The sequence below is a fragment of the Polyodon spathula genome, chromosome 32, assembly GCF_017654505.1.
Source record: "Polyodon spathula isolate WHYD16114869_AA chromosome 32, ASM1765450v1, whole genome shotgun sequence".
Classification (NCBI taxonomy): Eukaryota; Metazoa; Chordata; class Actinopteri; order Acipenseriformes; family Polyodontidae; genus Polyodon; species Polyodon spathula.
In genome coordinates this window covers 7,042,611-7,066,662 of record NC_054565.1, presented here as the reverse complement: position 1 = coordinate 7,066,662, position 24,052 = coordinate 7,042,611, and the positions used below count along the sequence as shown (strand labels likewise).

At 48.6% G+C, this 24,052-nt stretch overlaps 1 protein-coding gene across 1 annotated transcript; it reads right to left on the bottom strand.

Moving 5' to 3' along the window:
- Nucleotides 1-1,831: 1,831 nt before the first annotated feature.
- dlgap3 (discs, large (Drosophila) homolog-associated protein 3) lies at nt 1,832-22,213 on the bottom strand. Its single transcript, XM_041233907.1, has 11 exons — nt 22,112-22,213; nt 10,387-11,432; nt 7,541-7,764; nt 6,897-6,996; nt 5,523-5,742; nt 4,660-5,075; nt 4,489-4,571; nt 3,857-4,209; nt 3,387-3,478; nt 3,031-3,174; nt 1,832-2,587 (listed from the first exon to the last, which is right to left on the bottom strand). The coding sequence occupies exons 2-11, from the start codon at nt 11,371-11,373 to the stop codon at nt 2,273-2,275; spliced, it is 2,934 nt and encodes a 977-aa protein (XP_041089841.1). The 5' UTR covers nt 11,374-11,432; nt 22,112-22,213; the 3' UTR covers nt 1,832-2,272.
- Between the last annotated feature and the right edge of the window lie 1,839 nt (nt 22,214-24,052).

The following is a 24,052-nucleotide window of genomic DNA, read 5'->3' as shown; positions in this document are numbered from 1 at the left end:
GATTCTCCAGCTTGGGGGGGACAGGGGACCGGGGTTACAAAAATCAAGCAGCGTCTTCAACCAACCTAGCATTAACGTGATAGTCATTTAAAAAGCATGCTGCCTAGGGTTAGCAGGTTAACAATGAAAATCAATTAAAAACAAGACAAGCAAACTACTGCCTCGTGGGCATGATAGTATCAGAATCATTCCAATAACATTACACAGGACTTACAAAGTGCTGTCAGTCACGTGGTGGCAGTGCCCACTGGTCATCCCGCCACTGGGATTCTGCTACATTAAAATAGGTTTTTGCACTTTTATATAATAATAATAATAATAATAATAATAATAATAATAATAATAATAATAATAATAATAATAATAATAATGACAGTTCCCTCTTAGGCACATTTTATTTGTTCGGTAGAAAACTGTAAAACGCGTCCGGCCCCATTTCTGCTCTGTACTGCAGGCCTGTTTAGTTCTATCTTCTCTTCCTCCTTTTTTCCCAGCTGCTTGCAAGCTCTCCAGCAGGCAGCGAGCGGCTGTGTTATTGGGGTGTAAAGGGGTGTGATGAGGGCAGAGCTCTGGAGAAGGATTTGAACGATTCGGGGGCGGGTTGAAAACTTCAGTTCCTGGTCACTCCCACTGTGCTGTGGATGGAAGCGTAAGCCTCTCTCAGGTGCACAGCCCCTCTGACAGGGCGCGCTCGTCTCAATGCCCAAGCCCTTTGAACAGCTCAGCCCTGCTCCTGCTCTAGCAGCCTGTAAAGACCGGACCGGATCTCCGCTGCCATGCAAGCAGCCCCCGGGCTGAAGCTGCTGCCATGCTCTCTGCCTTTGGGGGGCAGGCTTAGCTTTTTCGGTGCAGACGCTGTTTAGCACTACAAGGACCCTGTTTGGTCGTGCACCCCCACTGTTCCAAACCAGAGAGTGCGATGCATGCAAAGCATGGGCACGCCAAAGAATGGGAGTGAAACCCTTCCTCGGGTCATTTCAACATCACATCCGGCAGCAGCAATGGTGAAATGATGACATGAAAACACACACACCCAAACCTCTGCCCTCCGAGAGCCTCCTTACACTGCCTCTTACGAGGAGGAAGCGACTGGAAAACACTTCAATACCTGGCTTTAGTTAATCGTGAAGCATAAAGGAAGTAAGCAACAAATTCAACAATCACACTGCTATTACTGCTAATATTAAGAGGCTATAGCAGCAGTGCTGTAAGAACGTAACCAAGCTTTTATAACACAGCGCATTCTAACTTTATGACAAGACAATAGTAACGTTTCAATCTAAAGTTACTGTAACAAACTGAGTTCCGGATTCATAATCCTTTAACCCTTTGCTAACTCATTTCTAAATGTTTTATAAACAGATAAAGAGGATGATTTGTGCCTACCTATAGACTTCTATCTGTAACTACTGCAGTCTTTCTCAATGAAGCATGTGCCATTGAGCTTGCTAGGGTCCTTGAAGGCATTGAGAAGGACCTCCAGTGGACGTGTTTGTCATTGCACGTGTTTCGATTCTTTTAGAGTTTCTTCCTTTAAAGTAATTCACAGTAGCAGTTGCATACATTGTCACAGTGTGGGTGTTATCTTCATGGGGGGGGGGTTGCTTTCCCAAACACAGAGCTGTATAATAAAATAACTTTAAACAAACTGCATTAGAGGGAGTGGGGCACGACAGAGCTTTTAAAAACAGCAACAGAGCGGATATAGTGTGATTGAACTGGACATAGTTGTGCTTTACATTATATATATATATATATATATATATATATATATATATATATATATATATATATATATATATATATCGCTATAGATATAAATATATTATATATTGCCGGTCATTTGTAATAAAATATACTTCCATTTTGAAATATGAAGATTTATTAGTACCCTGGCTCTAGTACTCTGCTGTCCAGAGGTCCAGTACAGTTTTAGCAGCTTGATGCAGTAGCAAGTCCATTGCTGGGATGTCCAGCAGGGGGAGCAGGAGTAACGTGGTTGAGCTCCCAGCTCACTGCTCTGTAAGTTGTGTTGCAACTGTGAATGGACCAATTTCCTAAGCTTTCAATGGAGCAAACCATTATTTATTTGTTTTGAAACAAAAAAAATAATTAAAAGAAATGAGATAACATTTTTGCACTGGCGTAATTACAATAAAATAAACCACGGAATGAAATGAAATGTGAAAGCGAGCTGGGCAGGCTGGTTGGCTGCGGGAGAGAGGGAGAGAGAGAGCGTGTCGATGCTGGGCTGGCTTCGTGGCTCCGTGGTTCACAGCCTGGTCTGGGCCTCAGGGATGTAGATCTCGATGCTGTCAGCGCTTTCGGTGGCTGAGTTTTGCCGGAAGGACGCAGTGCGCTTGCCTGCTAGTAGCCTCCGACTGGCATCCTGCCTCTGCCGGTCCCCTACCAGGTCCAGGGATCGGTCCCGGGGAAGCAGCACCTTCCCCGCCCGGGACCCCAGGCTGCCTCCCATGTTGAGGCTTCCCAGACTGAGCGAGCTGCTGAGACTGACACTCGGGACAGCACTGCCGCTCACACCACCTGCAGACTTCTTTGGTAACAGAGAAGGAATCTTCTTATCCTCCTGGAGAGGGAGTGTGGGAGTGGAGGGGGAGAGAGAGGGGGTGTGGGAGTGGAGGGGGAGAGAGGGAGTGTGGGAGTGTGGGGGGGAGAGAGGGGGGTGTGGGAGTGGAGGGGGACCTCCCCCTCACCCCCTCACAGGGAGAGGGGGAGAGAAAGGGGGGGAGGGAGGGAGAGAGAGGGGGAGGGAGAGGGGGGGGGAGGAGAGGGATGGTTAGGGTTAGGGAGGAGAGGGTTATGGTTAGGGTTAGGGGGGAGAGCTTAGTCATTTTTAAATGAATTTGGTATAATACGTTTTTAACAATTTTTTTTAATATGAACGCTTAATTCTCTGTTTTCATCTTAATACAATACTGCAGATTTTTTTCACAGATTCCTGGCCATTTTATCTCTGATCCCTCTCTTTTTCCTCTCTGTTTTCTCTCCGATTCCTCTCCCAGTCCTCACCTTCCTCTCTGGGATTTTCCAGCCTCTGTCCTTCAGTCTCTGAAGCTCCTGGAATTTGAGCCTCACGTCCTTGATAGAGAGCTGCAGCAGATCCCAGAGCCCAGCCAGGTCCTGAGGAGTGGGCTGGGGGTACGCAGAGGGGTCCTGGGGACCAGGGGACAGAGAAACAGAGACAGAGAGAGACACACACACACACATAGAAAGACGGCAAAGAGGCGAGTTAGAGATGTTTTTCTCTCCAAAGACTGAATAAAACTTTAGACAATGGTGCTTGCAGTATAACCAGTCTGTTTACTCTAGCCAGCGTTCCGCTGTTAATGGTACAGAATGAAATATTATTACTATTATTAGCTTACCAAGCTCTGCTTGCACAGTCTGAAAAACTGCTGAATCTTCTGAGTCATCAGCAGCTGGGCACTGCCCACCGCACAGCGGACCAGCTCAACAACTGCAGACACACAGACAGCATCAGTGAACTCTGTCTCAGTGGACTCTGCTGTAAGCGCTCATACACAAGCTCATCAACAGGGGCTGTTTTTCTCCTTTCAGACAACATGGTGCCCCATTTGGAGCAAACAGCTTTGAGAATGTCTCTAGAAAGTCTAGGGTGCTGACTGTGTAGGATGCAATGTAATTTAACTGCAGTGTAAAAAAATAAAAAAAATAAAATATATATTTCAGGTTGATTTCGGACAAAAGCCCTTCTTCAGCTGTGCACACTGTGGACCCAGGGCATGAGGGGGAATGCATAAAAAAATAAAATTAACTAAATGAAAACATCCACCCATTCAAATCGGGGAAACCCAGAGGCGGCGCCTCCACTCACCCTCCTCCCCCAGGTCGCTCTCCTCCACCTCTCTCTCCATGGCCTGGCACCATCCCTCCATCCGCTCCACCTCTGCCTGCAGCCTCTTCAGAAAGTGCTCCGCGTCCGGCCGGCTGGGGGGCCCCTCGCTCCAGCCGCTCTCCAGGGGCTGCCAGCCCTCGTGGTACGACCACTCGCCCTGCGTGTGGACGGTCCGGTACACGCCGTACTGACCCCTGGACTCGGGCTCGGAGGAGTGGCGCTGGAAGGAGTGTCCGAACTGCAGCCCCTTGTCCTCCGTGGCCACGCCCTCGCACCCCAGATCTGCCTGCACGCTCGCCGTCACGCTGTTTGAGCGCTTGAACCGCGCCCGTCTGAGGGGAGAATTTTCACATGCATGAAACACTGAAAACAGTAATTTTGAACACATACTAAATCTTGTCATTGAAAATGTTTTTTTTCATTGTTTATATGGGGAAAGACTGCATGAGGCGGTCATGCATCTGAGTCTTCCACATGCCCTCATATAAAGACTAGAAGAGAGTTTTTCTTATCCGAGATGGCCATGCACGAAAGGGTTAGAATGTACCCACATCCATTCGCATGGTTTCCTCTGTAACTGTTATGTGGTGCTGAATCAGCAGCAGGCTCACCTTCTGTCCTCCTCCACCTGCACCCCGATGGAGTGGAACTCCCTGAGGGCTTTGCTTTCCGAGTCAGAGTCTGAGCTGTCCACCTGCACAGAGACACAATGAAACACACTCAGCACAAAGCCCAGAGCAGCTACACAACTTGAGGGGTACAGCGCTGGGACTGAGACTGACCTGCACTGCGATGGACGGCCTCCACTTCCTCCCCCTGCTCTCAGACTTGTGCTCCTGGCTTCCGGCCGTCTTCAGGCTGTTGTTTTTGGGGGTGGCTGAAGCCCTGTCCAGCACGCTGTCCGCGGAGCTGCTGTGCGGTGGTTTGGGGCGCCCGGAGGAGGGGGTCCCCTGGTAGTCCCTGCCCCCCTCCAGAAGGTTGTCCGCTGAGTTGCTGTGCAGTTTGCTGCCCCGGCCCGCGGTTCGGGAGGTGCGCCCCACGTCCAGGCTCTCCGTTGAGTTGCTGTGGGGTTGGGGTTTGGGATGGCCTGGCGGGTAGCTGTCCTGCTGGGACTCTGTGCTGCTCTGGGCTGTGATGGAGATCATGGGTTTGGAGATTCGAGGGGGGAGTGGAGGGGGGTGCTTGCGGTACGGGAACACTTTGGGGGGAGGGGGGGGGCAGAAGAACAGCAGGAAAAACTTAGCTACACAGGCTTATTTTATTGTTAATGACAAAATCAGTAACTTTACAACTTAGTATCTTGTGATGTGATGGATGGTATTGTGTGAAAAGCAATATAAATAATGTACAATATATGGTCCATTATACAATTGAGAAACTTGGGTACTGTGACACACATGCATGCAAACATGTACAGTAATAGTCCATTCTACAACTGAATAGCTTACATATAAATGTGTTTAAAATATGCGTTGCAATTTATTTCTACAGTACTGTACATAAGAGGACTGTATTTCTAAATAATGGAACAGTCTGACAGACACACGGACGGGTGCACTTACTGCCTTGCAGTGGCCCTGCGGGATGGACAGGCTGAACATGGACAGGCAGAGAGACAGACAGACGTACAGACGGGTGCACTCACAGTTGCCTGTCTTGCCGTGGCCCTGCGAGTTGGACAGGCTGAAGACAGACAGGCAGTCGTCGTCCTGGGAGACCCCGGCCTGGATGGCGCGGACGTAGCTGGGACTGCGAGTGCGGAAGCAGCCGGGCAGGTCCAGAGCATCCACAGCCTGCGACTCGGTCTCCCCATAAACAGAGTCACACATCCCCTCGAACTGCCGCTGCATCAGAGCCTCCCCGAGCTGAACACAAACACACAGACACACATCCCCTCGAACTGCATCAGAGCCTCCCCGAGCTGAACACAAACACACAGACACACATCCCCTCGAACTGCATCAGAGCCTCTCCGAGCTGAACACAAACACACAGACACACATCCCCTCGAACTGCATCAGAGCCTCCCCGAGCTGAACACAAACACACAGACACACATCCCCTCGAACTGCATCAGAGCCTCCCCGAGCTGAACACAAACACACAGACACACATCCCCTCGAACTGCATCAGAGCCTCTCCGAGCTGAACACAAACACACAGACACATCCCCTCGAAACTGCATCAGAGCCTCTCCGAGCGAATCCCCTCGAACTGCATCAGAGCCTCTCCGAGCTGAACACAAACACACAGACACACATCCCCTCGAACTGCATCAGAGCCTCCCCGAGCTGAACACAAACACACAGACACACATCCCCTCGAACTGCATCAGAGCCTCGAACTGCATCAGAGCCTCCCCGAGCTGAACACAAACACACAGACACACATCCCCTCGAACTGCATCAGAGCCTCTCCGAGCTGAACACAAACACACAGACACACATCCCCTCGAACTGCATCAGAGCCTCCCCGAGCTGAACACAAACACACAGACACACATCCCCTCGAACTGCATCAGAGCCTCTCCGAGCTGAACACAAACACACAGACACACATCCCCTCGAACTGCATCAGAGCCTCTCCGAGCTGAACACAAACACACAGACACACATCCCCTCGAACTGCATCAGAGCCTCCTCCGAGCTGAACACAAACACACAGACACACATCCCCTCGAACTGCATCAGAGCCTCTCCGAGCTGAACACAAACACACAGACACAAATCCCCTCGAACTGCATCAGAGCCTCCCCGAGCTGAACACAAACACACAGACACACATCCCCTCGAACTGCATCAGAGCCTCCCCGAGCTGAACACAAACACACAGACACACATCCCCTCGAACTGCATCAGAGCCTCTCTGAGCTGAACACAAACACACAGACACACATCCCCTCGAACTGCATCAGAGCCTCCCCGAGCTGAACACAAACACACAGAGTCACACATCCCCTCGAACTGCATCAGAGCCTCCCCGAGCGGAACACAAACTCACACACGTGCAGCTTCCGTACCTGCGTGGCGGTCAGGGAGCGGCTGTAGCTGCGTGTCCTCAAGTTGACCTTGGGCGTGGTGCAGCTGGGGTAGTCCGAGCACTGCTTACAGGAGGAGTAGCTGGAGAGGAGGGGGAGGGGGGGCAGTCAATCGCACATCACAGCACAAGGGCAAGCATCTCAGCTAAATAACTAAACACAGTTTCTGCTACTCTAGTGATTTCATTGTTTTTTTTTTTTAAAGGTTTCAGAGTTTTGGATGCAGGTCAAGTGCAGTCAAGGTGTGATGCCTGCTTGAGTTTGCACACATTAAAGCAGGTATAAACCCCCCTTCTGTTCTGTTCTGTTCTGTTAGGTTCTGTTATAGATGTTAGTAGTGCTAAATAGATTGGATTCTGTGTCATGCACCACCACGTGTCTGCTCTCTTCCCAGAACCACAAACCAGGCAAGCAACTCATTGCAAGAGACGTTTTTCAAGCAGTTCATCTGAAGCAAATACTGACTTCAGACGAATGACACAAGACTACCGGACTGACATTTCTGGGTAGTTTGTATCTTGCTTGGTATCTTTACTGGGGATCGCTCTTAAAGGCAGAGGGGCACAGCCACCCCGTTTCTCAGTCTGGATGGCCGTGGTCCCGTGGCTCTCTCCGAGGACACTCACTTGCTGGAGGGGCTGCGGTAGTCCATACTGACGGAGCGTCGGAAGGCCTCTCTCTGCACGCTCGCCCCGGTCTTGGGGGAGGGTTTGGGGCTTGCCTCAGAGTCCCCGCTGTCGTCGTCTCCCATGGCTTTGATGTAGCTGCCGCTCCGCATGCGCCGGCACGGGATCTCCCCCCCCAGCTTGGCCCCCGCGGGGTACCCCCCACCCCAATCGTCCGAGGGAACCTGAGGAGGAGGAGGAGGAGAGGGCAACACATGCGGTCACAAAAGAGGCTTCGCTGCCGGACGCTCCCCTCACTCCTCCACACAGTGGCTTTATCATCACAGTGGAGCCGTTTCCAGTGCCCAGACTGGATGAATGGGAATGATTTGATAGTCGTGTGGTCTTGTGTGTTAAAAAGACAGCCAGGACACTTCTGTCTCAATGAATAAAAACATTCATTTTGTTCAGTTTATTTTTGTACTATATTTTTGTGTGTATTATTAATGCCCCCGTTTTTGACTGCAGGTGGGACCGGCTGCGGCTCCTGTTTGATACCGGGAACGAGATGAGATCGAGGTTTACAGACTGGGTTCGTGGCGCGGAAGGAAACGCGGGGAATAAAGAACTACTGTGGTCCCACTTCAATTAAGGGATCCATCAATAATCATCTAGAAACAAAAAAAACTCCTATGATCAGAGAGCCAGAGAGTGGGGTTAGTCAACCACCAGGCAAGGCCGCTGATGAAGTTGCCCTGGAGTAGCAAAGCAGCGCCTGCGTGATGTTTATCTCATTTATTAACACCTCCTCAGGTGAGGAGAGGCAGCGTTTGACTCCGGAGTTTCATTTAGCAGCTAGTTAACATCTCTCTCCTGGAGGCCGAGACAGTGATAAATGAGCTGCCTGCGCAGGATCCCCTCCTCCTGCCAGCTCTCACTGTCTTCGATTCCCTGATACAAGCAAACTGTGCAGGGCTGCAGAGAAATGCAGGGGGGGGGGGGGGGGGAAGCTCGGGGGCAAAGAGGGGGGGGGGGGGGGGGGGGAGCTCGAGAGAGGGCAAAAAGCTCTGGGGGGAAATAGCTTGTGGACAAAGAGCTCTGGGGGCAAAAAGTTCTGGGGGGACATTCATCTTCTGATCCTCTGATGAGCGAATGAGACATGCTTATTTTGTTTCGTCCCTCTCAAGGACAGTTGTATTACTTCTTACTGTTGATAAAAAAAACAAAACAAAACAAAACAAAACCCAGAAGCGACTGTGTTATGAAATCAACTGCATCCTCACCACCTGATCCCATACCTGTGGTTCATACAAACCTGACACGTAAGGACTTCTGCTATTTACAAAAAGACAAAGAAACCAACTTACCCCCCCGGCCCCCCCTTAATAAAAATGATGCTAGGAATAATAAACAGGTGTTTTCGTGTTGCTTGCAAGAGGACAGGCTGTTCTTTCAAGAGGAAAAACGTTTTCCCAATGCATTGCTTGAATGTTATAAAGCTGGCTCTGGTCTGCCACCACGTTAGCACATGCTGCTCAAGTTGCTTTGTTTGTGCAGTTTGTATAGAAGACTGCGCCGCATCGTGCTTTAAAGCTGCACTCTCCTGGCTGTGCTATTCCCCCCGCTGTCCTTCCACAGTCATCTATTCGGAAATGTGGATGTCAAACCCTCCATTGTGCTGTGCTTAGAAAGACTAAAATCAACGAAATACTTTAGTATTTTCTATGCTGGTAATGTTTGATCTCAGAGTGCAAGTGAGCCAGGGTAGTTATTTTATTGGTTGGCTTCCATTATATTAAACACTTTGAAATGACACTCATTACAGTTTATCACACTCATTTGTGTACAGTCCTTTCTCAGTTTCCCCATACATTTCGCTTGCCATGTTTTTCAATAGGCTTTATCACACCTCTCTTGGCTTTACAATGCTTGCCTATGCGTAATTGCTCTCACAATGCACTGTGCTATGCTTTTACAATAGGACACTTTTCTAAGAGGGCACAGCATGTCGTTTCTGCTCTGTGTGTTATCTGTCTGGGCTGCACACTCTGCTGCTGCTGTGAAACGGGGACATGCACTGAAGATGCACTTCAATACAAACTACAATGAAACTGTAATTGGGGCTCACCGTGATTGCATGGGCAATGGGTTTTTTTTTACATCTGCATTGTAATCTGCTGATCGACAGTTAAACTGCAGACAATTCCCTCAATCTCACTTACTTGTATCAATTCAACTCACTTTTCACCGCACTTGTATTTCAGGGAGCAGGACTGAAGCTGCTAGATGAGTCAGATCGATACATTTCGACACAATGAAGATTGAAGCCAGCAAGGAATATCCATTATGAACCCAGGAGCTCATGGCTTGTCTATAACCTCTTTCTCTCTCCAGCTCTCCTTTCGACCCATTCTTGCTCTTCCCTATCTTTCACTCCCCTCTCTCTTCTCCACCCTCTCTCCCCTTTCATTCCTCCTCCTTCTCTCCCCATCTCTCTCCATTCCTTCTCTCTCCCTCATTTTCTCTCTTCCTCCTGTCTCTCTCCCTCTTCCCTCTCTCCTCCCCCCCTCTCTTAATCTCTCTCCCCAGTTGAGGAGCAGAGCATTCAGCTGTTGTCTTCTATAACAAGGTATATGGTGTTTTGCACACGCACACCTGTAGACTGAATCCGTTCACCGTGGCGACAAGCATCTACTGAGCAGATGTGGGATGAGCTGAGAGCCTTCCGAACAGCCACAGCAACCCCCAAAGGGACAGGGGTTCATACACACACATATTTACACCCTAGTAAATTTCACATCATTTAATAAATATTCCCCCTCCAATGTGTGTGTGTGTGTGAGCGAGCGAGTGTGCTACAACAGTACCTGTAGTAAGTGGTAAGCCTGCTCCTTGGTCTTGCCGGGCTCGTGCAGAACCAGTGCCTTGTCGTAGCCCAGTCCGGACCCGGGGTACCCCTCCTGAGCCTGGCTGACCGTCAGGGATGGCCAGTTGCTCCTCTTGAGGGAAAGCCCTCCTTCCCCTGCCAGCGCCATGCTGGTGCAAGCCATGCACTCCCCCTGCGGCTGCTGCAGCGCCTTCCCCTTGAGGGACTTCAGGGTCAGGGCGCCGCTGTCCGACCCTTCGGAGCCCGGCGGGGGCCCTGCCCTGCTGTCCCTGGCCCCCGACACCAGGTAGCCGCTATCGCTTTCCAGATTGTCATCCGAGCTCCACCAGCCGGCTGTTTTGCTGCGCTGCCGAAGCTCCTTGCGGTCGCGGCTCTTGCTCCGCCTGTGCTGGCGGGGGTCGTGCTGGGAGCCCGGGGGGTACCCCTCCTCTCCCCTCGGCCCCGCCCTCGTCCCGTTGTACTCCCTCTTTGAGGGCGCCTCCAGGGAGTGGGACTTGGCGAAGAGTCTCTGGACCGAGTTGACCAGGTGTCGAATCCGGCCGGGGCTCTCGCTGCGCTGCTCCCTGTTGGCACCGCGCTGGTACTGCAGGGTGTGGAAGCCTTCGGGGTGGAAGGGGAGCTGCTTCTCAAACTGGTCCAGCAGCGTTGGGGGCAGGCGCTGGATCTTCCCCCCTCCTCCCAGTGCGAGCTGCAGAGAAGCAGGGGGGTGGTGAGAGGCCAGGCATTCCTCACAGGTGTCGTAGCTCTGGCTGGGCAGCGAGCGAGGGAAGGTGCCCCCGCTCAGCTCCGTGGGAGGAGGGTAGTAGTGGTGGTGGTCCCCCAGCCCCTGGTGGGGTTTGAAAGTGGCGCGAGGGTCCGGGGACAGAGGCATGTATTCGGGGGGGGGGTCACAGTCCTCTGGTATGCAGTGGCATGGCCCCGGAGCGGACTGCTGGGAGAGGCTTCTGCTTACATGATACCCCTTCATTGCCTCCTCATACTGGACTGGACAGTGGGGGACAGAGGTGTGGGCTCATCCAGGATTACCTGAGAAGGAAACAGGGAGAGAGAGCGAGAGAGAGAGAGAGGGAGAGAGCGAGAGAGGAGTTACAGACAATTTGTGACAATAAACATTCATAGAGTTCGTTCTACAGAAAACCAGTCAATGATACACCAATATCTGCTAGAAGCTCTTTTAAAGTAGACATCACTCTCAATGGCCTTTATCTTGAACTATTCAAACTGATTGTCATATACGAGAGTGCCTTCCGATTCCTTACACACATTAACGAAGAAAGAGGAGTACAGGAACTCTGGAGGGTGATTTTACTGATTCCATCATTAAAGAGATCTGTTGCTCAAAATTTTAAATTGAGAGATTGGAAAGAGGTCTGCAAAGGGGTTGCGATTGTTTATTGTTACTTATTTGTTTTGCAACACTGTCTGATGCCACTCCCAATCTCCCTCCCTTCCCTCCTCTGCCTTTCCTCCCTCCCTGATCTCTGAGCAACACGACAGACTCGTTCCCACAGCTGGCTCTTAATGCAAACCCCAGCGAGTCCCTCCCAGACTCCACGAGCTACGGAGTTTCGTTCCGTTTCCGTGTCTGCAGAAATCAATTGAAACTGGAATTGGCTGCCTCTTATATAAAAGAGTCAGGTGGGGCTCTGACCGAGCCGGGTGACGAAACACTGAAGCATCAAAAACGTGCAAAAACGCGCTGAACTCAACACCACCTCCCCCACCTCTCGCTCTCGGAGGAGAACTGGAGAAAGAGAACTGGGAATCACAGAAACAAGGAGGCATGGTTCAGAACTCCAGAGAACATCAAGTAATACTGCAGTGCGATCTGGGGGGGGAGAAACGGCAGGAAATCAAAGGGTTAAGTCCGTTACGCTGCACCATGGAGACAGGGTAGAGAATGACAGTACCCCAGTCATTGCTGGCATTCTGCAGGGGCGTCCTCCTCTCCCTTCCCCCTCGTTTGATATCCCTGCCAACTCACTGATTTGTTTCACACTTTCAGAACCAGGATATTACTCACCAGGACACAGAGGCTTGTTTTTAATGAGATTCCTGATGTGTTGCAGCACAGCAGACCAGAGAAGCCCCTGCTGAGAATACTGAAGACTGCAAAGATGTATCTGGTAACCAGAGCCTAGCTGGGAAGAAGATTCCTGGTTCCCTAATCTTAGGGATGATGATGGTAATACTAACACACTTCCCTTACTGCTTCTACTATCAGCAACTGCTCTCTGCACTGGATTGGAATTGCATTTAGAACTGTACCTTGAAATACATTTTAAAAAGAAAAGCAAATCAGATGGTTTGGGACAAGCACGTCAAAAGTGCTTCTTGTAAGTGAACAATAATCAGATTCTGCTCGCTATCTACTGCTCTGGCGCGAGAGATGCGGGTTCTGGAGAGGTTCGACTAGAGAGAGGCACAGCTTAGAAGCGAATCAAACTGGACCGGGTCACAGCAAAGAACGACACAAGAACATTTACCAGCGAGAGGAGGATTGCCACGTTCCTAGCAGCTGATTGATCCCAAACCCTGTCAAACCAGATCACAAAGGATGCCAACGATTAACAATCAAACACCGCCGCTCGGTAACCCTTGGCAACCAAATGCATCGCCACTCTGTCCTAAGTTAATTTTCAACTGTGTCCCTCTGGTCCTGGTTTCTGCGTTTAAAGTCTGTGATTGCGTTCTTCAAATCCTTTTAGGGTATGAAATACGTCAAATCAATCCCTCTTAATCCTTCTTATTTGTCGGCTCCCCAGATGCAGCTCCCTGAAGCCTGTCGCAGGGCCAGCACAGTGACTGCCGATGCAGACGCAGGTAACAGCCTCCGTGATGCAAGCAGTCTCGGCTGAACCCCGAGCCACACCGACAGGCCCCGGCAGTTCATTTATTTATCCCTGCCGGACTGAACAGCCACCTCCCTTCAGCGCACCAGGAGGTCATGGTCACCCTGTGCCTTCACAGGACTGCCGCTATAGGACATAGTTCTGCCACAACCCTCGCAGTTTATTAAACCCTGAACACGTAAGAGAACCGGCCAACTGTGTACATTGAATGAGTGACGATCCGAGACCCCAGCACTCCCGAGACAGGCTGCAGTCCCTGTGCTTTCCCCCATGGCTATACCATGCATTGACCATGGCTTGGCATGTTTTTCAATGCTTTACCGTACCTCTCTGGTCTTCACAGTGCTTGCCTATGCTTTTCCATGCTTTAGTTACTGTGGGAAACTCGAAGGATCGGGTAGTTTGGCACTGGCTTGTCCTTCCGTCCGGCTTGCAGAACGGCAGTGACAGTAAGACGAGGACACAGGATTCTGCAGGATAGCTACGCTTTGCTGTGCTTTTACTGTGGGGAGCCTTTATTACCGCCGTGACGCTATTGTTTCAGGCTCTGCTTTGCGAAGCGCCCAGATAAAGCATCTGCAGAATCTCAAAAGCCAGAGTAAACCTCTCTCCTTGGTAAGGTATTTACAGCCTTTTCTCTTTCCATTCCTCACGAAGGTGCTCACTCGCCTCGCTGACAGCAAAGAGCAGGGAGCCGTAGAGAACCTGCTGCAGCGCATTCAAAACAGCAAGGTCTCAATCTCCCGTGTATTCAAATACAATAGCACAGGATCTCCAGTGTCATTTTCATAAATAAAGGCTTTGGTCTCCCTCGCATTACAGGAGGGACAGACAGCGGGATCAATACCTCATTATATATATATAGCGAGAGCGCCGGCTGTTATAACAGGCTTTTTGTATTTGCTTGCAGAAAGAACAGACTTGGGAATGAGGTCTTTGTTACAGTACAAAGCAGTTTATATATATTCCCCACACAGCTGATGAACACTGGAGGTACAGTAGATGTATCCTCCTCTCCCAAAAGCAAGCCAGCTTCTCTTTTACACCAAGGAGGTCGGGAGCAGGCGTGAGTGAGGTACTGGAGGAGCCATCAGTGAAGACCAGTGACTTCAAACAGCTGGGACGCTCCCCTGAGCTGCCCCCCTGAGCTCCCCTGACTGTATGACTCTCCCTGCACGCCACGCACCTCTGCTTTTACCAGGGGAGACACTCAGGGACCCTCGCTGTATCTCCTAATCGAATCCGCCTCCTGAGTGCTCCACACTGGGTGAAAGTTTTGCCGCTTTGCCGGGCATCAATTCTGACCTTTCTATCCAAATTGACACACACTGACTTTTAGAAAAACCAAAATGTTAGAGCTTGAAATTGACATTAGATGCTTTTAACAGAGCCTGTACCCTTTCCTCTTTGAGACGTTTTCACAGCACAGACACATCTCTATTAATGGTACCCTGAGTATACCAGCCACAGCGCCCCAGGACTCATCGGATCGCTATTCTTTCAATACAAGCGAGTGACAGAGACAGGCCTGACCTATAAAAGAACACTCTACGGCACTCCTGAGATGAGAAGAGGTAGCCCCGCGTCACGTAAAAAACACAGAAAAAGGCATAACATGCAGCAGTAACACTTTCAAATAATGGCCACGCATTTAAAATGAATTCTGGCTGAAAACAGCTGAATATCTCGTGCACTTCCTCTGAGTTGTTAATTCATGTGGAGTTAATCTTACTCGTACTAAGTCTCCTGATACTACCACTGATATTCACCTGGGAAATGAATCGATTGCACCGATCTGCACCCACGAAAACACTAGAGAGCCTTACTCATCAGCAGCTTGCTATTAACTATCAACTACGAACGAAACAGAACCTGAACATCAGCTAGCAAGATAATGCAGCAAATAAATCTGCCTGGACATAAAACAAGACTGAGTGCTGTTAGCGAGCAGGGCCTAAGGGCACGGTTCAAATGCCACTGATACAGCGTGTCATCTCCTCTCGAGTGCAGATGGAACCTGTTACTCCCTCCTTCACACTTCAGACTATTTGCCTTGTTAGCGAGAAGCCGGCTGCCTGGCCTCTAATCCGCGCTGCTGAAATAAGAAAATGACCGATTTCTCCAGCCCGCAGTGTAATTAACATGCCTGTTGTCAGCGTGCTAATTAAGAAGCTGCCCCCCCCCTTCCTCGGCTCCTCCAGGGCAAGATCATTAGCACTTTTTAGACAAGAGAATTAACACACGGGGCGCAGTCTTTATAAAGATTGGGACGTGTTCCATAGGGCTGAGGGACTGACGTTCACTTCATTATGAAAACCTGACGGGTGTCTCAATGCTGAGGTAGTGGTTACAGTGCAGTTCCTTATAAAAGTACATTTGCAGCCCCCCCCCCCTGCCCCATGCTTTTCCCATGGATGTCCTAGGAGCTTCCCACAGTTTGCCATGCTTTGCAATGTGCTTTACCGCACCTCTCTGAGCTTTACAGTGCTTATCTAGCACCACGGCTCCCATCTGCCCCACAATGCCATTCCGCTCCACTTGCACCCTGGCAGGGCCTCGTACCTCTGCAGCGGACTGCAGTGTTAGAAACGGGGAGCACCGCTCGGTATATGTAAGGGTTTTTTTAAAAGGAGCTGCCCCACAGGTGCAATGGCAGAAGGTTGTGCCCGTCCTTGATTGTGGACCTCCGCTTGTGTAGGAAAGGAACCCCATGAAAATGGCACTTTGCTGTTTCATTCCAGTTCCATTTTAATGAGCAGCGAGTCGTGACCCTGGAGTCCTCTATTTGATCCATGCACAGCAGTACAAAGGCTCAGAGGAACTGCTCCCATGGTTACTGCTTCTGGACTCGCCCCATGTTCAATTTCACAGCTACTCAATATTCGAAAATGTTAATTAAAAACTTGTGAAAAGAAGGGGGTGTGATGCGGTTCCCCTTTAAAGCACTATTTATTTAACTTTGTTCAAATAACAGCCATGGTTTCAAACCAGTGCGGATCTCTCTGAGCCCCGAGTCACTCAGGATTCACAACAACCAGCTGGGAGGGAAACGCTGGTCTCCAGCCCCCCAGTGCTAGCTGGGTAACCTTGACAACAGCAGCATGAAGAACTTTACATAGGCAGGGCCAGTGATCTGGGGAGACAACACAGGGATTGCATTACGAGAGAGAGAGAGGGAGAAGAAGAAAGAGGGGGAGAAACAAGAAAGAGAAAGGAAGAGAAGAATGAGAGAGAGAGAGAGAGAGAGAGAGAGAGAGAGAGAGAGAGAGAGAGAGAGAGAGAGAGAGAGAGAAGAAAGAGAGGGAGAGAGAGAGGCTGACAAATGAAAAGGTGATGCCCAGAGGAGGCTGGACTCAGTAAGCAGTGAGACAGTGGAGAGATCGACTCATTACTGTACCAAACACAGAGATATGTGGTTTCTTGATGAAGGGGACAAAGAAATCTGTTTTTGGGGGAAAAGAAAGGTGACAGGAGAAATCTGTGTGCAGTATAATATTGCAGCCTGCAGCCTACTCAGTGGAAGTGCAGAGTAGAGACCTTTTAATATTAGTAGAGAGAGAGGGAGATAGAGGGAGAGAGAAACAGGCAGGTGACCTCTCACTGCCTCTGGGCTCTATGAGCAATGAATACATGGTGCTGTGGAAGCAGTCATAGGAAAGGTGCTGCTCTCGATAACAAAGGTTATGCAGTACTAAAAAAATAATAATGCTGTGGGTTTAGTTTTTTTTCTAGCGAAGGATAGCTAGATCATTAAACGACAGCCAGGTCATTAATGAATACATACACACGGCTGTGCAAAAGTCTTAGACATGTTGTTCTATTCTGATGCATTATGAGCATTAACAATGTACTCAAAGCCTCCACTAGTGTTTTCTACTATTATAACAACCTTGACTTGCATAAAAAAGGAAAAACATTGAGTGAAATCGCTCGCATCACTTGATTTTCAAGGTGTGGTATCCGAAGCATAGTCAACAAGTACAGAGAAACATCGGTAATTGACAAACCCAGGACTGAAAGACCCAAAGAAGCTGTCTAACAGGGATGAGCGAGACTTGAAGATAATATCCTTCAGGAATAGAAACAAGACAAGCGTTGAATTGACAGCAGAACTGGCAGAAGCACAGGTGTCGTTGTCCATCAGATTAACAGTACGAAGGTCATTCTTGAAATCAGGACTTGAAGGATGTGTTGCAGTAAGAATACCTCTGTTAAGAAAGGGGAACGAGGTTAAAATGCTAAAATATGCACAAGAACCCAGAAACGGGACTACGGAATGGAACGATGGTCAAAGGTGCTTGGTGCTGTTGATGGACAGGCAGTGTTTGCATTCGGCTCTCGTCGTTCGAGCGGTGCGCTCGCTGCACAGAGATGCATGCTGGTATTATTAATCCTGCACTTCAGATGAAAACAAATATGCTAATAAAGGATTCCAGCATGCAGAGCGAGTGTCTGCAGGCAAGGACGCTTGGATTTAGCTAATGCAGTCTGGCGCTTGCAATCCCGTACAGCACGAGTACATTAGGAAGAGAGGCGGCCGTGGGCTTTAGTTTTTATTTGTGGGTTTTTTTCATTTTTTTTTATATTCCTTCCAGGTAGCGAGCGATTTCCCGAAGGTTTATGAAAATTCATAGCGAAGCATTCGGCTTGTAACTCTGATGAGCTTTTAAAAACACTTACTGTTGATTGGTACTCAATTGATAACATGAAGGGAGGACCGCTTTCCAGGGACAGAGAGAGACAACTGAGATTAACAATTACTGATATGATGCTGCAGTGATGGGACACTGCAGAATGCAAGTGTAATAAGCAGACTGCCCCGAGGGTGTGATTGCAGGTATAATGTGCTGAAGCATGCACTACGCTGTGGGCTCTCTGATCATTACTGTGGGGTCTCATTAGACCCAGCCCACCCTTCCTGAAGTGAGTACTCCCTCCACATCGGCTCCATCCCAGCTCAGGCAGACCACATTCTGGGGAGGTAGTTTGCAACAGCTTTCAATTTTGTGATCAATTCTGTCACCTCTAAAGTAACACTTCCGTCCTACTGCCTGGTGAGGAGAACGCGTCTGAGGATTGGATCACAATGGGTGACCTCTGACCTCATTTTCCGGAGCCTGTGACCAAGACAAATAAGGTTAGTGTAGATTTAATGGTTGTTGGAGAGGTTCGCTTGAGCTGGGGTGAGCAATCTGTTGGATAACAGCATCACACGAGTCTCTCCAGAGAACGTTCGATACAATCAGAGGAAGGGGGCTTTCAAATGAAGGGTAGGAAACACATCACAGCATCGACTGCAGCGTAGCTGCATACACTGTACTCACAGGCAACTAGAGAACTCAAATCCCACATGCGATTAAAACAAAAAAAAAAGACATGCGCTTGCAATCTCGGTCTGTTCCATTTATGCTGTTCCAAAATAAACGTGCAAACCGAAAATTCTTTCATCTTTAACATTTTGTAAAATCTTATTAAGGCTGCACAATGGAGTCTTTAATTACAGAAGGGAAGGGATTTGTTCTCAATTCTCTCTCTCTCTCGTTTTGTCTCTCTTTCTCTTTCTCTTTCAGTATAGCACGGTAACACAGTAATGTCATTAACTAGTGCCTATAGCTGGGCAGCTCTATTCTAGTAGATCAAATAACTTGTCAGAGGTTTCAAACACAGCAAAGGATCTTCAAGGGCTTGTCTGTAAGACATCCTTTAAAGTGGGCAAATCCACTTCCATTTGAATGAACAGGTTCAGGGGCCGAGCTCCTGCTTTATTTAATAGAAATGTAAAATAATGGAAAGCCTGTTTCTCCTGCTCCCCCTCCTAAGCTACTCAACACTGATTCCTCTTAAAAGAGACGCACCAAGGCTTGGAAATTCATTTCTTACCTCTTAGAATCACCAGCAACATTACAGCTGATTCCCTCTTTGGAGGAGCGCCGCTAATCCAGGATTCTAGTTTTGTTAGCGCCAGGCATGGAAACGAGGCGCACGTAGATTTCACTTCCTAAAAGCAGTACAGTGGTCCCCCTCTTCCAGAGGTAACGCAGTTCAAAGCCCCGTCACAGTTCTTGTTGAAGTCTGGGGGGAGTGGCAGTGTGTGCTGCCTGCGAGGCTGTGCAGCGGATCCCTCTTTCATGTTTCATGAGGCTGTCAGTGCCTGGTGCCCGAGAGTGCTGCTGAGCAGAACTAGCCTGACAGCTCCAAACGCGCTTTGAAAGCAAGCGCAATTCACCCCAAAAACACACAGCACACAGACAATAGCAGCAGCAGGCACTGTTATTCATTTACAGACCGCGCGTTACATACTTCAAGAGCTGTGTGCGTGTGTCTGTGTGTGTGTGTCACTGTGTGTGTGTGTGTGTGTCACTGTGTGTGTCACTGTGTGTGTGTGTCACTGTGTGTGTGTGTGTGTCAGAATGACAGTGGTCTATTCCAGCACGATGTGCTTCCATGCTTCAGTCTTTCTTCATTAACAATGTTCTGAATGATATAAATGCCAGGCACACTGAATCTCTTTTCCAAGCCCTTCCCAAGAGGATCCTGGCAGAGCAGCTAATACACTGTCATTCAACAACAATCAGATGCACATTCATCTCATCTCCAGTTCTGGGGAAGCATCTCTTTAAAGGACACAGGATCGATTCTCAGGTCAGGAGGAAGGACAGCAAGCCCGCAGTCTTGCCACAAAGGGTAACCTCTATTTTTTTAAAGTGTGTTTATTTTATCAGTAAATAATGTATAGCAGCATTAAAAAAAACACCTACATAATGATGACATATCCCCAATCTTCAAAGAAGAACAAGCAGAAAGACAGAGGAAAGGGCGAAGGCAGAGGATCAGCTCTCAAATAACATGACAACAATACATTTCACACTGTGATACAAATCAATACAGGAATATCACCTTAACAATGATACACAAGGATACCCAAAATACTTCACCCCATCTCTGTCCAACACCAAGCTGTCATTGGAATCTCTCTCTCTCTCTCTCTCTCTCTATATATATATATATATATATATATATATATATATATAATATAATATATCTATATATATATGACTATATATATATCTGAGTTTATACTCTGGAGAAAAATTTAATAAAACCCAGCTTGGCTTCAAACTGTATCACTGGTGAAAAAGACAAATAACAACGAGAGACTGAAGCACAGGCCTGTCAAACATGACTAAACCGGGATCGATGTGCTTCATACAGTATAGGACTACCATACATTAGAAATGCTGCCTGTACTAATTTAGCCAACACTGGAAAATGTCTCCATTTGTATTAATTTCCTGTTTTCTTCAATTGTATTATTATTATTATTATTAGTAGTAGTATTATTATTATTACTTTGTAAGCCCAACACGAGGCTCGGAAGAAGGGCTTTCATTGCATAACTCTTCTCAGGCAGAGACAGATCATTAACATCACCAGTAGAGCCTTGAAGAAGAGCCCTCATGAACATGAAAAGCTTCCTAATGGATCACACAAAAGCCGCTCAGATCCAATACGGTTTTGTATCTGTTTAATGCAACGTGCACTGAGAAGCTGAAGCAGAGACAGCATCTCTTAAGGAGTCTGTGATTTGTGAAAGGTAACAAGGCATTTGCGGTTCCGATTTAAAAGGAGAAAAAGCTACATTTTGGGCTGCAGTGTGGAAGGTAATTGGTTTGAGTTGCACGGACGACGCATCTGCACAACGCAAGAATGAAAACATTAAAAGCGACAGTCTCTCTTCGAGCCCTGTGTATCCTGAGTGCGCTCTGTTACTGGAGAGGCTGCGAGTGGCTGGAATTCATTTCTTCCTGTAATTCATTTGCATTCCTCAGAGACACACTACAGAGACAGAGAGCTTCGGCAGTCCTTACAGTGAGGTGATCTGAGGACAGGGAATTAAACGATCACTCAATGAGAGAGAGAGAGAGAGTTTGATATTACACTGTGCTTCTGCTCCAGTGTGTCTCCCCAATCTTCAGCACACAGACCGCTCTCTTTTTCCAATATAGTATCTATTACCACGAGAAAATAGGGCTGGCCTAGTGCTTATTATACGCAATGAAAGATAATGCTGTTTCTGCTGTCTGTCTCTTCGCTTATTACAGGCTATGGTAACTCAGTGTTATAAGAGCTCGCGTTATGAGCCCAGGCGCTGAACGAGGCTGTGCAATCACTTTATGAAACTCTGTAATGTCTGGAGAAAATGACATCGTCATTAAAACCTTTTCAACACACGCAGAGATGCTTGGAGTGTGGATTCTTAGAGTAAAGCTGAGTAATAGTTACAAATGAGTCCATTAGCAGTGCAACCATTTCAGAGCGCTGCCTGCCTGCCTGCCTTAAACAAGACGAGAGACATTGTATTTATTTGTCCCGTTTAAAATCCTATTGCTGCTTCTGCACAGATCCTTTCCTTACCAGAGCAAGTACAGGCTACTAGCTTCCTGCAAAAAAACAACCAAAAACACATGCTTCTGAAAATAATCCTCAAGACTGGGAAAGTGACCGGGAAGCATATCAGTGTTGCACACAGGCTTCAGTGCACAGCTGATATGCGTCCCCACTTAAATATAACCAGTCCGGAGGAGTGTTTTCAAAAGCAATATCCATTGGAATCTGCATCTCAGTCTCTGCAGACCTTGCTTGCTTCAATGAAATATTAAACAGCCCACACGAAATCCACTAGGTATGCCCTGCTTGAAATAAACTGGTAAATGCAATATTTATTGCACCTGACTTGCAAGTTCAGCTACACCACGAGTGCCATTAATATTGCAGTGGTGTTACAGGCCTTTTAAATGGGTTTTTGGAGTAGATACAAAGGATCGTGTTATAATGATCTAAACAGGGGCGGACCTTAATATCGTTGATCTTCGGCTCTTCACGACCGGCGGTGTGAATTCCCTTGGGATGATAGTCCAGTTATACATTATAAACTGCCCCCCACCGCAGGCAAACATCTCTGTAAGAAAAACAAAAAAAAACAAGAATAAAAAGAAACGAAAAGAAGAAGTCGTGAGATCTGCTCTTCTCAAGGACAGAGAGAGAGAGAGAGAGAGAGAGAGAGAGAGAGAGAGAGAGAGAGAGAGAGAGAGAGAGAGAGAGACAGAGAGAGAGACAGAGAGAGAGACACGGTTCTATCTTGGAGTCCTGATTGATAAACCCTCTTCATAAACCCTGCAATACAGTCGAAGGAAAGTCCTCAGTGTAGTTATTGCTCTTGTCTGTTTGTTGGTATAAAGGCTACTGCGAATGGCCCGTCGAGACTAGCTGCTGAAAAGAATGATTGAAATAGAGGGAGGAGGGTGTGTTTGTGTTAGCTGGCTCCAACCAGCCTGACAGCTAGCGGGTTGAGGGTGTGTGTGTGTGTGTGTGTGTGTGTGTGTGTGTGTGTGTGTGTGTGAGTGTGTGTGTGTGTGTGTGAGTGTGTGGTGTGTGTGTGTGTGTGTGTGTGTGTGTGTGTGTGTGTGTGTGTGTGTGTGTGTGTGTGTGTGTGTGTGTGTGTGTGTGTGTGTGTGTGTGTGTGTGTGTGTGTGTGTGTGTAGGGAGTATTTATCAAATTCTACTCATCTGCCCAATTTTTAACAACCGGATAAATCGCACCGCAGTGTTTGTGAAGCATCTGCTTTACAAACTCGTACTAAATCAGAAAGCGTGCAGAAGCAGCCCGGCAGTTCTTCATCCAATTATCTTCCACAGAGGAACGGGGGTGGGGGGGGTGGGGGGCTCCGATTCCCTAATTAATGTATGCACGGCTGCTTAGCAACAACAGAAGACAGAAAAGTGAAAAAACGAACTGTAAAGAATGACAAAGGTGCTCTCCAAGAGAGGTGAGAGGGGGTGACTGCTCCTTTCCCCAGCACCACTCATCCCTGCTCATTGTAACCACAGAGAGTGTCCAGGGGAACAGTGAAGCCATCACAGAGAGTAGGGGGTGTAAATTAACTGCATCTGCCACTTACAAAGTAACCAGTGAGTAAAGAATCCTCACGTTGCCTTGGCAGCTGAACCACCAGGCTTCCCCACACAAAACACACCTGAACGGGAGAAGCAGACGTGCACGCAGCGGAGGGCTGCTGGTTTTATTCCCTCTTTAATAAACAGATTTAATAAAGAAAAGATGAAATCGTGCAGTTCTGGAATCATCGGCTTGCTCCTCCGAGACCAGTTAGAGGCTTCCTCTCCGCTATACCTGGCCCGCGTCGGCGAGCGTGCGGTTCCTCGCTGCTGATTGGCTGTGTGCTGACTGGAGGGGATATTCATTCGACCGGAGCAGAGGGGGACAGTATGCTAATGAGACTAGAGTGAAGACAGAGGTGACAGGGGGCTCACTGATCACAATACAGGTGCAGGAGGGGTTTCTGAGGGTTTAATCAAGGACTGCATAGAAATAACACTGGGGGTGGAGCGGAGGGACTGGAGGGAGGCAGTGTGGTCAGTGGTTAGAGCCAAGAGACTGGGAGGGACTGGGAGGGAGGCAGTGTGTTCAGTGGTTAGAGCTGAGGGACTGGGAGGGAGGCAGTGTGTTCAGTGGTTAGAGCTGAGGGACTGGGAGGGAGGCAGTGTGGTGTAGTGGTTAGAGCTGAGGGACTGGGAGGGAGGCAGTGTGGTGTAGTGGTTAGAGCTGAGGGACTGGGAGGGAGGCAGTGTGGTGTAGTGGTTAGAGCTGAGGGACTGGGAGACTGGGAGGCAGTGTGGTGTAGTGGTTAGAGCTGAGGGACTGGGAGGGGGCAGTGTGGTGTAGTGGTTAGAGCTGAGGGACTGGGAGGGAGGCAGTGTGGTGTAGTGGTTAGAGCT